General features: G+C 44.9%; 2 protein-coding genes across 2 annotated transcripts in view; both read left to right on the top strand.

Moving 5' to 3' along the window:
• Nucleotides 1-407: 407 nt before the first annotated feature.
• LOC311365268 (uncharacterized protein) lies at nt 408-3,250 on the top strand (the record flags this gene model as incomplete). Its single annotated transcript, XM_084484790.1, has 4 exons — nt 408-431; nt 1,672-1,830; nt 2,312-2,407; nt 2,537-3,250. The coding sequence occupies exons 2-4, from the start codon at nt 1,678-1,680 to the stop codon at nt 3,248-3,250; spliced, it is 963 nt and encodes a 320-aa protein (XP_084340916.1). The 5' UTR covers nt 408-431; nt 1,672-1,677.
• A 6,590-nt stretch (nt 3,251-9,840) lies between these two features.
• Nucleotides 9,841-17,843, top strand: part of ndrg1a (N-myc downstream regulated 1a) — a 15,331-nt gene continuing 7,328 nt past the window's right edge. Inside the window, 3 exon segments of the mRNA XM_084484515.1 lie at nt 9,841-10,000; nt 14,414-14,488; nt 15,119-15,154. Of these exon segments, the coding sequence (XP_084340641.1) occupies nt 14,432-14,488; nt 15,119-15,154 (93 nt within the window). The 5' untranslated portion in view covers nt 9,841-10,000; nt 14,414-14,431.

Raw genomic sequence — 17,843 nt, 5'->3', positions numbered from 1 at the left:
TGATCTAGGATAAATCCACAAACTTTTGTTTAAACTAACACTGCGGGATGCCTATTGTAATATCAAAACAGAGCAAGTTAGACTATGAGTTAGACTACTAGTTAGACAAGTTCGACTACTACTATGCAAGTTAGACTATAAATTAGACTGTCTTAGGTTAGGCCTACTCTATAGCCTGCATGAACATTTCAATGTGTGCTCATATTGTACACACACAGCCCAGGTTTTGGCCCGGTTGCTACATAAACCAAGGGATTTGCGCAGTGAAAGCATAACTAGGGTGAAACGCCAAGTTGTGTATTTAGCGTTCTTCTTGTGTGTCCTCCAGAGTGGCTCCACCTTAAAGCCGCGCACACCTGCAGCTAATCCCCTGCTGTCGGAGTGTGATTGCCGATGAGTGGGCTGTGCAGCGGGCCTTCAACCACGTCAAGGTGACAAACGCTTTGTTTATTGGCATTGATATTAGAATTAACCTGAGATGTGTTTACCTGAATACTTGTTTGCCTTGCCGATTTTGTTGAACAAAAATGGCATCTTGAGTGACAACAGTTTGTAGGCTTAAGCTATAGCTAAAAGTTGGGATAGTTTAAGATGGTTCTCCAACTTGGGTGAGACTACGTCGACTAGAATCTTCTGACAAATGTAGGCCTACTTATTGTAAGTCGCTTTGGATAAAAGCGTCTGCTAAATGCCCTAAAGGTGAATGTTAGTGCATGTATTTCTGGTGGTTGACTGCACAGTTGCTCTAATGTTCAAACAATGCAATGAATATCCTTGCGTAATGTGTGCTATTTTGTGGATAGATTATTACAATATTACTTGAATTCTTTACATCCAGGTGGTTATTCTAATACATGTCATCAACTGGATCTTTGCAATGGGTGTAAGACAATGTTTTTTAATATAGTAACGATATTAAGCATTCTGTATTCTGAAGAGGTTTTATTTGGGATTAGTTTCAACGTGAGGTCCCGTTGTGTAGGTGCAGGTGCTATTAGGCTTCAACACAATCAGAATTACAAAGCGTAAGGACAGCCGAACGTCTGCTGTTTCAACACTTGGAATGGAATCATTATTTTTCGTGTTCTGATTTAGAACATGCGTTTAGTATATGTCATGTTTGTTTGTAACCTATTTAGCCCACAAATACTTCTACCAAAGATGGCTTAACAGGGTGTGACCAATTTATACTCTTAAATCTTTTTAAAACATTTTATGTCACCATTTCACTACTTATTTAGACTCCTGGTGAGGGAAATGTAAATAACTCGGTGGCCTCAACATGATAATACAAGTGTGTGTACATGAGTGTAAAATGTAAACTGTGACCATAATAATGACATGCTAATCACCGCTCTCTTGGATCCCCCCCACCCAACAGCCACACCCCGCTGGCCCCCCCTCTGCTCGTCCACCTCATGAAAGGCTCCTCGTTGACCTGGGGGGGGGGGGGGTGTCTCCCCACTAATGTGCTTTTGTTCCCGCTGTGTTTAAACCCAGCGTGTCCCTGGAGCGCTCCACAGTACGGCCCATCGGAGACACCGAGCGAACCTCACCTCGCTCTCTTGAGTGTGTTGGACCGACGCAGAGTGAACCTCACCCCTGTGTGCGTGTGTGTGTGTGTGTGTGTGTGCGTGCGTGTGTGTTGGACTAACCCCCACAACAAACTAGGAGAACATGGCTGAAGACTACTTCGGAGCTCCCCTACCCGCGTTCCTCCGCCACCGCCACGCCGCGCACGGCGGCTTCAGCCCCAAGAGCAAGACCTACCTGGCCATGATCGCCTGCGTCCTGCAGGACTCCCCGGGGAAGAGGCTCACTTTTATTCAGGTAACGACGCGTCCAGCGTAGGCCCGGGCAATAAAACAATAAGTTATTGTATCGTATTAAGACTTTTGATCAATATCAATATAAAACATGTTCGATATGTATATCGATAAGAGACTGGACCACCGGATCTAGCAGCTGGGTTTGTTGCTCAAAACACGGTTCCGTACTTATTTACAATATTTGAGTGTTTTTCATTGTTGTGTCGACATTGGAGTATTTATCAATGAAGAACAGTGGAAGGTCGTATTAAGTGTTTAAATCCATCATGGTAATTCCTAGTCTTTTTAGGTCATTAAAATGATCAAGTTATCGATCAATATGATGAAGTTATATCGTGATATGTCTCTCAGCCATATCGCCCAGGCCTAGTCCAGCGTCACGGTAACAGCCGATCCTTGGCTCCTGTAAGAGGGGGTTTGTGTTTTAAAGGCGGTCCGGTCCTAAAAACGCTCAACGTATTCTGTGCCCTCGTCTGTTGCAGTTGATGGAAAAGCTGGAAGAATTCGTCACGGGAGACCGGAAGGGTTTCGAGAACAACATCCGAGTCTGCTTGTCCGCCAGCAAATGCTTTGTCAAGGTGAGCATTTAGGACCGTGCATTCCCCTCCCATGAATACATGCTAAATGGACTTCACCCTAACCCTCAAATTTCTTCCACACTTCAGTCTGGACCCTAATCTCAAGCCTCCCTTCTGCCCCGTTTTCAGATTCCAATGTTCCAACAGATGCCGAGCTGCAAGTTAAACTACTGGCAGCTGGACCACAGTCAGATCACCGACAAGATGGTGCGGCGTCACTTCAGGGAAATCCTGGGTCAGTTTCCAGAGCTGGCCCCCAGGATGGAAACGGGGCCCCCGCTGACGCAGCCGGGGTCACCCGGCGCCGTCACCACAATCCCACACGCCCCCGGGGAGCCAGCAGACTGCAAAGCCCCTCCGACCAGAGACAGCATCAAGTTCAGCGGGCCGTTCTCCATCGAGTCTCTGCTGAGGAGGGACAGTCCCTCCGGCCGGCGCACCAAGCCGCCACTCCTCCCTCCTCCTCTTCCTCCTCCTCCTCTGCGGTCCGGCCAGGTCGTTGCCGTGGAGACGGGCTCCCCAGGGGACTGTGATGCGGGAGCCAAGCGCTGGCTGAGCTGGGACTACCTGCCGCCGGTGACGGAGACGCTGCAGCCTGCTTCAGATAGAAGGTGGCCCTTCCACGACACGTGGAGCAACGTCCGAGCGGGGGCCCTGGGTGGGGGCGGGGGGGGAGGGGGTGGAGGGGGGGCCCCCCGACCCTTCAAGAGGATCTGTCGGGAGCCCCCCTCGGCGCCTGTGATCCAGCAGCGGTACGGCCTGGCTCCGTATGTGGCAGGAGCGCAGAGGAACGTCCAGGCCGTGTCCAGATACGTTTGTGACAGTCATCACTTTCGTCTGTGAACATTCGGCAAACAAAAAACAGGACTTTTAATATATAAATATATACTTGTTGCACTTTGTATTCCGGCTGATGTTTTTTTTCATTGTCATGCAGAATTTTTATTTTTAAATTTTTTTTTTAAAGGCATGCCTTAAACTTTTTTTGAAAATGTTGGTGATGGCCAGAAAAATGAAAAAACTATATATAATCTCTCTAATTAAAATGACATGGTAGGCTACATCTCCCGTCATGTCGTCACCAGGGGGCAGTGTCGTATAACCGTCGTTTTTTTTCCTAGCTGCTTTTTTATTGCTCAACAGCACAATAAAGGCGTATTGTCTTCGAAATTCCAACTGATCTCTTTATTTATAATTTTCACATATTAATGGTATAGGTATTCGGATACTATGCACATATCTTTGTAACGATTGATCATTTAAAAAAAAAAATAATAATCCGAACGAACTTATTCAGAGTTGCGATTGGCCCGTCCCAATCGCACTATTTGAACTGGGATATGTGAACTTTGGGTCGACTGACCCCTTTAGCGGCCTGAAGGTGAGCAAATAGCGAAATGTGTTGCCTTTCTATTTAAAATGTCTAAGTCATGCGGTTTAGACATTGGCCTTCCCGCGGGAACGTATTATGATAAGAGATACCCAATCAAAAGCTTATTTCTTCATTGACCATGGATCGTTTACGATCGTTGCAGGTTTCGCACGGCTTAATGTGAACCACTTGTTAGTTTAAAGAGGTCTGGGAAAGATCAAACTGTTCCAGTTCAGGTTGCCAAAGTGAACTCTAAAGCCCTTTCACCAGATCAAGCTCAGTCAGTAGAATGTCCCACACAAGTTTTCGATGGCCTTGATATTCATTGTCCCTCTTTATTTGCTGGAGGATTATGCATTTATTATATTATGTTATCAGATGTTGGGGGACATTAAGCCATTTAAAATCTGCCTATAACCGTGTATTGATATGGACCACATTTGCTGGTAAATCAACTGATTTCCGACCTGCAGGAAATCAAAAGGTCGGAAATCATTTGATGACAGTCAGACATGTCGCAGCGTAGACTTTGTATGGTTGACGTATATTATACGTCAACCATACAAAGTCTACGCTGCGACATGTCCGACTCAAGAACCAGTTTAGCAACAGCACAAACTCTATTTTAAATATGACTGTTTTGCGATAAGCCAATTGATATGCCAACAACACAAATAGCTGTTCCCAGGGAAAACTTGCAACCTTTGGACATGTCATGCAGGTTTCTGAGTTCATGGCAAGAGATTGAATCCGTTGCACCAAGGGATGTCAATCATTGTTAGAAGTCAAGTTCAAGTCCTGCCCCTGACCCGTTTACTTGCAGGCCAGTGTAGTGCTGGCTATGGGGTTTGACCCTCAACCAAAAGGCGCTGGGCGAGATCCCAATGTCTTCAGTCGAACCCGTACATAACAGGCCCACACTGGCAAGATGCCTCCACTGCCTGCAGCTAGACGACATGAACCTGGATTCACTGTAAGTCGCTTTGAGTTAAAGCATCTGATAAATACTAAATAGTACACCGCTGCTGTGATGTAAATGTAGGAGTCCAGAATTGGTATGGGAGGACGAGGGGGAATAACTGGCATAAAGGCCCACGGCATACTTTCATCGGGAGGGATTAATGACGGCCTAGATCCTGACAGTCCAGCCTCTGTCTGTCCGTTTCCATCGCTCCCTCCCAGCCCTGATCGCCCATCGGAGATTACAAAAGAGAGCGAGCCAAGCAGGAAGTTAGTAGAGCGGCCGAGCATGTGACTTAAGGATGGAGAGAGAGAGAGAGGGAGAGAGAGAGAGAGAGAGACAAACAGAAACACTCTTGTCTCTGAAATGTCTCTCAGCCACAGTCCTGTTCAATCTTTATTGTTCACTTTGTTCCGTTGCTTATGTGTACTTCACGCATTCCCTTTGTGATCCAAAGTGTGTGCGAACACACACACGCACACACACACACACACACACACATCCACATCCACATCCACACCCGCCCACACGTATATTTGGGAGTCAAAGAACAAAGAAGGTGTGTCCCAAAAATGCACATCCTGAGAGGGAACCAAATTGTATTTCCTCTCATTGAAAAGTATACAGAAATAATCACACACAGACATACACACTGGTATGTGTATCACATCCCCTCTCCTACTCTGAATATTCACAGATGTACTGTATGTGTGTGTGTGTGTGTGTGTGTGTGTGTGTGTGTGTGTGTGTGTGTGTGTGTGTGTGATTAGAGTATGATATCTCCCTTGTAATTTGTTTCCCAGAATTCCTCAGAACTTTTACCTCAGGGAACTCAACAATAATAATAATAACTAATGACTGTGACATTGTAAAAAGGTTTGGTCTACTCGTATTACTATTTTGATTTGATTTCTTTTGGGAGTTCCCGAAAAAGAGTACATCATCTTTGTACTCTCCTTTTCCGAATGCTGTAGTTAGATTATAGTTATAGATATCCATTGGGTCATGAGGAAACTAAGTCTTTGTGACTTGAAGCCTATTATTGGTCTACGCTGTACCTAAGATAAGAACTGACAACTGGTTTCAACTTATTCAGCTGTATTTATCTTCCTTTTTCTTCACTTTTTTTCAACAGTAACCTTTACCTCAAAAGCATACTCTCAGGAATGAGAACAAGATAGGGGTTTCGGAATTTTGATTAGGTCCAAGTTTCGGGAATGTTCTGTGGCCAAATGCCAGACTTAAAGGGATTCCTTCCTCGAGTTTCAAGACAAATGTCTCCGTGAGTTCATAACATAACATAACATAACACCCTACGCTGGGATAGAACAATAGAACCGGGGTCTTGGTCTCAGTTCAACATATCGTTTTTCTGCAACAAGTGAGATGAACAGGCAATTACTTTTTAGATAAGTTAGTGTATCTTATGTTCTTGTGTTACTCTCCAAGGCACCAGTTATGTTCTAGAACACAGTGCCTAGAAGCTGACAGAATGCTTCCTCCTTGTTAAACATGTGTGATCATTACTACTACTACTACCACTACTACTACAAAATGGCCCCCGCCATACACACGGTCTGCTCAGTTATAGCAACTGAACAGTTTGTGAGCCACAGTAGCCACGTTTACATGAACATTTCTGATCAGATTCGATTTCTAATCGGAATAGATCTAATCCTATTATGCGATTATCCGAATGTACTGTGTATATGGCAGTTACAAAAGTGGTAAGCGATACGTTCGAATGTCTCTCGCGCACACATCTGGATTTGACACATCTGGACCGGCGGTGACATAATGGACGTCTTATCAGTATTTGGCATTTTTATGTTTTTGCTTTTAATGAAAGCCCAGCAGGAGAGAGCTTTTCTCTGCCTGCTCCTTCAATTAGGAAGAAGGAGGGCAGCGCAGAGACGTCAGTATCTCGTCCGGTCTTTATATGTACCCCCTCCGCCGCTGCAAACAAGACTTATTATATATACATTTATATTAATACAAAAAAGGCACTTTAATATCAATGATTTTATTTATTATTGTTTCCCATATATCAAAACTTCTCATCGTTTGTTTAACATTCACATTCAAGGGAGAATGAAGGATACAAAAGTGGATGCGACAAGGCGGGACTCGGGAGGTCAAAGGTCGCGCTGCACTTTGACAGCTTTATGTTAACCTTCTATAAACCAACCGCTCCCGGACCAAACAAAGAGGATCTGAAGGATTTGATTTGTGTTGATCATCAAGCCACTGGATGAATGGCAGTCTGGTCAATCAATAAAAAAAAAGATTAAAAGAGTCCTATCTTATCACAACCTTTATTGGACCACTGTCCGCCGCCGCCGAGTGTGAAGACGTTACTGGTTTACAACCCAAACAACCAGTTACTGTGGTTGCTGTTGTGTTATCCTGACTGTTGACAGATTAGCCTGAGGGCTAGACCTGCTGATATATTGATAGATAGGAGCTGGTCGTTTATTGACTAATTGTTGTTGTGAGTCATAATTAGAATCACATTCACATGATTTTCCAAGCTACATTTAGTAACTCCATTTTACTGGAGGTTGGGGAGGGAGGGATGGTTGGGTGTGTCTGTCCTGAAGGGGGGGGGGGGGGGGGGGGGGCAGGGGGGGTGTCGGTCCTGGAGGAGCGACACCCACCTGTTCATTAATTACATTTATCCAAATTAAATCCTCAATCGTTTAAGATAAAATGTATAACAAATGAATAAATAGTATAAATTGTTTGGTGACTATCCCCAACACTCGCTCATTCTGAACACACGTGAAGAAACGCTGCTGTGCATCGCAATTGCATCACTCAAGAAGCCACTTACTACGTGTTGTGTGAAAGCTCGTGAGAATGACTCATCCATTGGCCAATCAGCCGTCTCCCTTTTTGCAGACAGACACACACACACACACACACACACACACACACACACACACACCACATACCAAGGTAGCGACTCACTCAGCAAATCAAAAGGTACGCATCAGTTTTTCTTGTGGCCTGTGCACGCAGTCACGTATGCAGGGAAAGCGCTTATTAGTCAATGTAGACAGTTGATTAGGCGACTCGGTTACAAACATTTAAACATTTATTGGTTAAAAACATTGATGGTCATTTGTGTTCACTTCGTTGCGATAATTGTTCAACAATTAGATACAGACGCTATTATCCCATAGGCCTACTTGAAAGCAGCTGACCGCTACCGTGGTCTCGAAATCCTGTGGTCATGCGTCATGCATCCGTTAAAATGTAATTTATGTGAAAACAACAACGCTGTATTTATAGATCATAGTATTGTTTGTTTACCATTCACATTCACATGACAACACAATTGTATGATAGTGCCCTGAGCGTCCGGTCGCTTCATTAACAGCTGGAGTAGAGGGGACGTCTGTAGCCTGGGTCTGGTTTAAGTTGGACCTCAGGGACCAGCAGGGGAGCCAGGCGTTATACAGCCTGACGATCAAAGTCCATCTGTCCTTTTTGGACACTCTCTAGCTGTCATACATCTGGCACAGTGCCAAGGATCTCTCTCTCTCTCTCTCTCTCTCTCTCTCTCTCTCTCTCTCTCTCTCTCTCTCTCTCTCTATCTCTCTATCGGTGTCTCTTTCTCTCTCTCCCTCCCAATCTCTCTCTCTCTCCCTCTCTCTCTGTCTCTCTCTCCCTCCCACTCTTTCTCTCCCTCTCTCTCTCTTTCTCTCTCTCTGTCTCTCTCTCCCTCCCAATCTTTCTCTCCCTCCCTCTCTCTGTCTCTTTCTCTCTCTCCCCCCTCTCTCTCTCCCCCCCTCTCTCTTGCTCTCTTTCTCTCTCTCTCCCTCTCCCCCTCTCTTTCTCTCTCTCTCTCTCTCTCTCTCTCTCCCTCTCCCCCCCTCTCTCTATCTCCCACTCTCTGTGGGTTAACCTATCAGTATCCCGAGGTGATTAAATAATCCCGCATGCATACACAAACCATATGGCACATACAACAACCATGCTGTATTCTGTGTACCAAACACTGTTAATACACAGAATATGAAGTGATCACCCAGGTGCCATTTGTTTTTTCCCCCACCTGTGTGGTTCTCAACGTCTACTTTGTGATAAGTAGAAACAGTAAATCCAGCGACTCCCCATCTCCCCATATTAACCATATTATTGTTCTGTTACCAGTCTGTTTCGTTGTGGCTATGCTATCTTCTGAAGCTACAACAGAGATATATGCTGTCCTATCCCTGGCCCGCCAGCCTGCTTCCTTTCTGCTCGGTGCACTGGCTATTTCAGGACCGGATACAGGCTACTGCTGCGTCCATCATGAGCAACCACCACAACGCCAACCCTCTTCTTTCCTTTGTATATTTACACGTTGAAAAGTGTCATTATTATTTGGGGGTTGAGAACCAAAAATGTGATTTAAACTCGACTCAATTTACCGCATCATCATAACCACACACACACACACACACACACACACACACACACACACACACACACACACACACACACACAAACACAAACACAGGGGAGGTCTTCCCTTGTAAAGACTCTTCCTCAGAAGCCCAGGCACCAAGGTTGCGTTCCAAGCCCTCCCATACTTTTTTTTCTGTTCTCATCAAGATTGATGCAGCCCGTACACATCAGGATTGTGCGGGGGCAGCTGTGAGGATGAGAAACATCCTCATGATCCGGTTAACCCTTCTATGAGAAAAAAGGGTCAGTTGGTGGCATGTGGACCTTTGTGGCGATCTCACAAAATGAGACGGCTGTTATTGACCAAGACATTGACTCGGCCCTTTGTTGGTTCCCGTCCTGCGTGTGTTGTTAACTCACACGTTCTGGGTATAACGAACAGAAGAAAACATCTCCTCCAAAATACAATATGGACAATGTTATCTTCTAAAAATAACGTCATCAAATTAAGAAATGTTTAACATTCACTGCGTGAATTTCACGCAATCCCGCGTGTACTGTCATCATGGAGTTTCTCATCGTGCAATCGGTGGAAACCGTCGACTCGTAGCCAACTCCTACGACTCTTGCCCAACAGCGCGTGCCCGCGGGAGAAAGGGGGCCGGGCCGCACGCCCCCCAAAGCTTTATAGCTCCCCGGTGCGCTGGCGCTCCTCCGCACGTCAAAACAACAGAGCGAGGTCCTGTCGGTGGAAGACAACAGAAACAGAACATTCGAGAAAAAAGAGACGCTGCGTTACTTTTGAGGAGTTTTTTTTTTGTGTCGAATCGGTCATCTGAGGACAATCAAAACCCGTAATCGAAAGGTATGTATTTGTATTTTAACCAAGTAGATTTGAGGAGAGTAGAGCCTAACTAAGTTTGAAACCTTGTGTTTTTGAGTCATTTTGTGTTGTTTTGCCACGCGATATATTTTCTTCTATAACTATACAATTGGATCTATGTGACTTTGTATCTCCGAAAGTCCTTTGAGAATGAAGTTATAATTTCATAATTTCAGTCATATTTCATCCTCGGCCACAAACTGTAGAATGCTTTGTGCACGTGCCCCGGCGCGCCCCCGTCCGCAGGTACGCCACAGGTGGCGGAATGAATACAGCGTTGAGATCTGCACGTAGGCCTACATAGCTGTGTGTCCAGAGTAGATATGTGGCCTACAGGCTATTCCTATTTCATACCGACCATTTCCAGATTGTTTTATTTCAAACAGATGGGTTACTGAATTATAAGAACATAAATCATGAAATAGGCTAATAGCCTGTTATAAATCATTTTGTGTACGGAACGATTACGCAGTGTACAAAAACGTTAGCATTATTTTCTATAACATAAGATGTTTGTCATCCTTCACTGTGACCCAGGTTATTACCATAGTTCAGAGATCTGGTGGATTTAAATCGCACAATGGCATTCAGCAATAATGGTGTCATGCATGTCTTTTGCAGCAATATGACAAACCAAGGGACTTGATCACCCACCCCTCTAAACACTCTCTCACTTACACACTCAGTCACTCAGTCAGTCACTCACTCACTCACACACTCACTCACTCACTCACTCACGCACTCTCTCTCTCCACCACCACATCTGTGCTGTATGGGAATTCTTGAATGGCATTGCATTTGAACTACGTTTGTACTACTTCTGCCAATCCTAAAATGTAGGTCTGAAGCAGCTTATCTGAGCAGGCCTCTTACTAGCACTGATATATCCAGGGCAAGGGATTTGACAGATTAGAGTGATTTCTTTGCTAAGATTAGGGGAAGAAATCATTGTGTTTTTCTGGAGATAAGATACATGAGTGGTCTTGGGATTTGGACCCTAGACGAAGGCAACCGAGAGGTGGGCTCAGATGTTTTTTTTTTTTACAAATGTAATCAGTGTAAATGTATTTTCTGTCCCCCACTAAGCAAACAGACAGAGCTCCAGTGCAGGGCGAAACACAGCTCCACGACCTTTGACACGGCAGTGTCGGGTTAACAGGCACACATGGTTTTTTTTGAGTCTTCTCAAGACAAAATGCCCAAAATGTTTTTTTACTACATTAATAATACTTTTATTTTGTGATACATTGTATTCTAATACTTTCATCCATAGGCCATCACTTGGTCCTCATTATAGATCTATGCACAAACAATACAAGTCATTTCCATCTCTGTCCTTTAACTGCAGCTCGTCGAGCGTTCCCTGTAGATTGTCATGGATTCACAGTACATTGGGTCCGATCGCTCTCTCACTATTACATAACTTCAAAGTCTCACCTCGACTCAGCCAAAGCTATTTCAAAGCCTTCACCTCCCTCGTGCGCAGCTGCTTCTGGGAAGTGTGCACGTGCGCATAATGTTGAAGACGAAACAACGACAGACGACGACAACAGGAACTTGTTAGGTTGTGTGCGCTCTCTCTCAGCACAATGCCTCACAACGGCCGCCAGAGAAACAGTCGGCTGATTTAGACCGCTCTCTCCGGGTAAAAAGCACTATCACGGCAACAATGAACAATGTGAGTCCATCACAGGTCGTATCATTGTCGCTTCTTCATAAGAACACACATGACTGTAAAATGGTATGGTTATTTATACACTTATAAGGAATGATAATCACACCAGACACAGAAAAAAAGAAACGCTGTCTCATGGTCATATTCCAACATATTTGAGGGAGTAGTTTTACTCCCAAGGAGAAATCTCGAAAGATAAAGAACATTTTGCAATGGGAGGATGAACTGAATTCTCAACCAGATTAAACACAATTCTAACTAAATGTGACACCCTAATGTTAGTCATGGATTGTCATGGCCATGTTTCATAAGACAGGATCAGCACAGAATGCACATTAATGTACATAATGCAAACGGAGTGTAAGAAGAAAAAACGCCCAAAGACAGAGCAGGGAGTGATGACTACGGACCCTGTGTTCAGGTGAGGTGTTACCTTAGTGGCGGGGAGGTCACAGGGCGTGTCTGTTAACTGCAGACGACCCAGATGTCTCAGCGTACCGCTTTCCCCTTAGCCTGTCCGCTCCTCGGTGGACAAAACGTAAACAGGAAGTCATCTTTTCAGAGGTTGGCCAATGACAATTGCTTTGCATGTTTTTTTTTAAAAATTTATTTATATTATGTTTTTAAACAAGACAAGTGTGTGTTGCATATCCCAGCTGGCTGATAGCGCGTGATCAAATGTTTAGCAGTTTTGTTTCCAACGGAAATGTCTCCTATAGTTGGGGGGTTATGGATGTGTTTTTTTTTTCGTGGTCATTGGATCTGGAATTTTAAACGGGGGCCTGTGTCCACAAAAGGTCCACATTGCGTTGGTGGGCTGTGCTTTTGAAGGCGCAGCAGAAGGACAAACGGACCTGTTGTGTGGCGCATCGGCCCCTCCACTGTGTGACTATTGTGTGGGGTCCGACTGGCTCAGCTCTTTGTTCTCAGAGTCGAGATACAGAGACACTATCTTTATCTCAAATACAGAAATGTGGGCTTGGGAATGAGTAGGAAAATCAAATTCAGCATTACCCCCCCCCCCCCCCCCCCCCCCCCAACATCATTTGAAGGATAAGAGGGTATCTATTTATATATTTGCAAGTAGTATGACTCCAAAAGGATATTGTCATATTCATATTGTCTAACTTTTCACCATCATCTCTATGGTGAAATCTATCCCATTGTTACTTCGTCCCATGTTGAACCACAGAGGCTCTGAGTAAGCTGGAATGAGGCGTAGCGCCATCGCCGTCGTCAGTGTGATCAGCTACGCAACGGCATGGAAATGGAATTCTCCTTGGTCCCATGAAAGAGTTATTAAGAATGAGAGAGAGCGAGAGAGAGAGAGAGAGAGAGAGAGAGAGAGAGAGAGAGAGAGAGAGAGAGAGCAGAGACAAACCCACGAGAAGAAGGATATGGAATAGCGATTCAGAGACAGACAGTCGGAATGGGTCGGTTGAAGCCAGTGGTGTCACTGGCTTCCTGTGTGGGTTGTGTTGTGTGCTGTTGTGTGTCTCGGGGTAATGTCCGTCCAAGCAGAGCAGGAGAACTCACCAGGCCCCGGGGTCCAAGAGGCTGACGGGGGGGGGGACACTTGCGGACACAAAGAGCTCTCATAACCGGCTGATGCCATTTGCATTCACAGCTGCAGTCGCCTCGCTGCTCCCAAGCAAGCCACAGCATGATGCACCCGCACAATCTGACGCCTGGTTTCTATTGAGAGCGAGGCTCTGTCTCTATCTCCGTCTCTCTGTCTCTCTCTCTCTCTCTCTCTCTCTCTCTCGGTCTGTGCCATCATTGATATCTGACTCTCTCTCACTTGGTCTCGGTTACCCTCTCCCCTTGAGCGCTGGATACATAGAAACTTGACGTTATGCTCTGAATGTTTGCATGGCATACTTAAAGGGGTAGAATGGAGGATTTTCTGCCACCTATTGGTGAGGTTACAGATTGCAACAAACTGGCTCATTCTCATTATAAAATAAAGTAAAATGACAGTTGTAAATACGCTATTCTATTTATTTCTCTGTAGGGATCCTTTTCATAACATGTGAATATAATCAGAGAATGTCAGAGGCAAAAAGAAACACTATTTGAGGAAATTCATTCTTGTTGGGGCATAATTTCCCCAAAGGTATTCCAGTCCTGTAGTAGCAGCAGCTTATATGTTTTTTTTAATAGTTATTATCTTTGTTGTTTTAATAAAATGCATGCACCCAAATGATTCGATCTGATCACCCAAACCACTTTTAATCTGTTCATAGTTTTCCTGCTCACCACCGTGACACCCACTTTCTGTGTTTCTCTGTTTGGATGTGTGTGTGTGTGTGTGTGTGTGTGTGTGTGTGTGTGTGTGTATTAAATGGTGCTAGTTTGGTGTTGGTGTATCTCCCCTGTCATGGGACCAGTTGCACATGCTGTTCAAGCAAATAATAACGTTGTGAAATGACACATTTCAAAATCATCATTTTCACAACGTATAGTTTTTCGTTTGCTTCTAAAGTTCCCAGAGGAAAGGGTGAAAGGGACCTACCGTGCTGATATTATGTAATGACCCATCAAACAAAAACCAAAGTATATCAAAGTGTTTGACTGTTGCATGAAACTGATGCGGTACAGTCCATACAAAACAAGGAGGAAAAGCATCCAACTGAAATTCACCTCTCTCTCTCTCTCTCTCTCTCTCTCTCTCTCTCTCTCTCTCTCTCTCTCTGTGTCTCTCTCTCTCTCCCCCCCAGGCTACCCAGCTCATTGAAATGGATGACATCCATCTGGTCGAGTCCAAGCCCCTGCTGGTGGACCGGGAGCTGCCGGTATGTTCCATGAGAGTCCGCGCCGTGTGGGGTCAGGGTGGGCGGGGCGGGGTCGGCTTCATAAACATGACATACAGCGTGTCATCTGGGCGGGCTGCTGGCTCATACTGTAGTCCACCGGGTTAACGACACAGAGTAACACGTGCGATGACCAGCTAAACACAACCAACATATTCTTTGCATTTACATTTACATTTACATTAAGGGAATTTACGCTTTTATCCAAAGCGACCTACACTAAGTACATTTGTCATAAGAAGTGAAACAATATATCGCCGTCGGTACAGTGAAGACGTTCATAGAACCAAGTGCAAGTACTAACAACCTATCTATTCTATTCTATTCTATTAAGTACATGCTACACAATTAAGTACAATGAATGAATACAGCCTGCATTAAGTGCGTTCATCAAGTGCCAGGACGTACAACAGACAATAGTGCAACAGACAAATAAGGGGCTGAATGGCTATGTAGAGTCTAGGTGAACTCTGAACAGGTGGGTTTTGAGTCGTTTGCGGAAGCTGGTGAGCGGTTCTTTGTAATAATATAGTCATCACTCCCTCAGGACATTAGGTTACAGATGGATAATTGCATTAGATGTACATTGTAATCAACCCTTTTCTTCTCCAGGGCTTGAGAGAGGCTGTGCAGCAACTTATGATCAAGGTATGTATTAAGATAACTTTGATTATATAACTTTGAATATATTTATGCAATTTTTCTCCTAAATTGAGGTGTTCCTGGCACCATCTAGTGGTGGTTACTAGAAAACATTGCGTTTGCTGTTGGTTGTTGGTTCGTGTCCTTTTGTCTGGCTTAATGTTATTAGGGGGGAAAAAAATTGAATTTCTCATCCAGCTAACTCGATCACGCAGAAAATGAATAAACATATTTTCCAGACCAACAGTCTGTCAGGTAACACCCTCCTTCCCCCCAGCCTCCCTGACACACACACACACACACACACATGCACACACATGCACACACATGCACGCACGCACACACACACACACACACACACAGTTCACTGATCACTCTATTACCAACGCTGGGCCTATGCCACGTGTTTACTGCCGTGCACCAGAGCCAATCAGAGGGCCCGATCTCAGCACCATGGAGAGCACTTTGGAACACAAGTCCACAAGCACTGTGGTGGTCACAACATGGTCGGCAGATGGCCACAACGTGGTCAGTAGGTTGTCTCTAGCTGGTCAGTATATGGTCGGTAGATAGTCAGTAGGTTGTCTCTAGCTGGTCAGTATATGGTCGGTAGATAGTCAGTAGGTTGTCTCTAGCTGGTCAGTATATGGTCGGTAGATAGTCAGTAGGTTGTCTCTAGCTGGTCAGTATATGGTCGGTAGATAGTCAGTAGGTTGTCTCTAGCTGGTCAGTATATGGTCGGTAGATAGTCAGTAGGTTGTCTCTAGCTGGTCAGTATATGGTCGGTAGATAGTCAGTAGGTTGTCTCTAGCTGGTCAGTATATGGTCGGTAGATAGTCAGTAGGTTGTCTCTAGCTGGTCAGTATATGGTCGGTAGATAGTCAGTAGGTTGTCTCTAGCTGGTCAGTATATGGTCGGTAGATAGTCAGTAGGTTGTCTCTAGCTGGTCAGTATATGGTCGGTAGATAGTCAGTAGGTTGTCTCTAGCTGGTCAGTATATGGTCGGTAGATAGTCAGTAGGTTGTCTCTAGCTGGTCAGTATATGGTCGGTAGATAGTCAGTAGGTTGTCTCTAGCTGGTCAGTATATGGTCGGTAGATAGTCAGTAGGTTGTCTCTAGCTGGTCAGTATATGGTCGGTAGATAGTCAGTAGGTTGTCTCTAGCTGGTCAGTATATGGTCGGTAGATAGTCAGTAGATGCTCAGTAGGTTGTCTCTTGATGATCTGTAGGTCCTCGGTACGTAGTGAGTAGATCTAAAGACTCAGTGGATAGTCTGTAGATTCGTTTATAGATCTGTCCCTAGATTGCCACAGCATAGTCAGTGGATAGATCAGTCGATTTTTTTTTTTTTCGATTTATAGATCAGTCGATCGTCAGCAGATAGTAGATGGTCAGTTGATTGTCTCCAGATGATCAGTAGATAGTCAGTAGATCATCTGTAGAAAGTCTGTAGATAGTCAGAAGACAGTCAGAAGACAGTCAGAAGACGTAGTCAGAAGACAGTCAGAAGACGTAGTCAGAAGACGTAGTCAGAAGACAGTCAGAAGTCAGTAGATGGTAGATGGTCACGTGGTTGTCCCTGGATGCTCAGGTATTTTTACAGGTGGATGAGCTGACCTGAGGTATTCAGGGCGAGTGTTTCATATCACCAAAGCGTCTGAGCTCGTTAATGACGTAAGCTTTCGTGAGCGAGCACGGCCGCCATCTGGCAATCTTGGCCATCCTGCTGCCTTAAACACACACACACACACACACACACACACACACACACACACACACACACACACACACACACACACAGTTACAATGTATATCCGGGTCTTGCCCATCCAGGATGCATGTTTGCATACTCAAACACACACACACACACACACACACACACACACACACACACACACACACACTCACACACACTCACAGTCGCACACACACACACACACTCACACTCTCACACACACACACACACACACACACACACACACACACACACACACACACACACACATACACATACACATACACACACACACACACACATAAAAACACACAGTGTCTCAATGGCTTCAATGTCAGACTGAACAGGATTATCTTTTCAGAGGAGGTGTGTTGGAGTGTGTGTGTGTGTCTGAAGGCATACACTGAGAGGGGCGTGGTTAGAGGTTCCTGATGTGACCCTGCAGATCTGTAATTATGAGGTCTTGCTTTCAAGTGGACCACAACCAGTCCAACCTGGTCTTTGTTTGCTCAGGTCTCTCTCTCGCACTCTCGCTCTCTCTCTCTTTTTATCTCGGTATCTCTCTGTTTTTTTTCTCTCTCTCGTTATATTATTATCATTATCTTAACACGAGTAACAATATCATCACAACCTTTAATGCCTGACGTCGTCAGTACACGGACCGTTGACGTCTTCCTCGGCTCACCCTGAGCTGTCACTCAGCAGGCGTGTAGATATGTTGTGATGTGACTCGAGGCTTGGACTGCTGTGCCAGTAGGAAAGGTCCATCCTTACACTTGTGTGATCACATCAGCTGGTGATGCAACACTAGTATGCGGAGGGAAATACCTACCTATCTACAGAAGGCACAACAGTTTTTACTTCTATCTAATCTAATCTAATTAAGACCAAAACTAAAATAATCTTTGAGTGGAAACTTCTTCGAGGTAGATGTATAACCTTTTGTTTATTTTTAATACA

Source organism: Micromesistius poutassou (assembly GCF_964030765.1).
Source record: "Micromesistius poutassou genome assembly, chromosome: 20".
NCBI classification, from domain to species: Eukaryota; Metazoa; Chordata; class Actinopteri; order Gadiformes; family Gadidae; genus Micromesistius; species Micromesistius poutassou.
The sequence above is the reverse complement of the archived record's forward strand: the minus strand, read 5'-3'. Positions and strand labels throughout refer to the sequence as shown.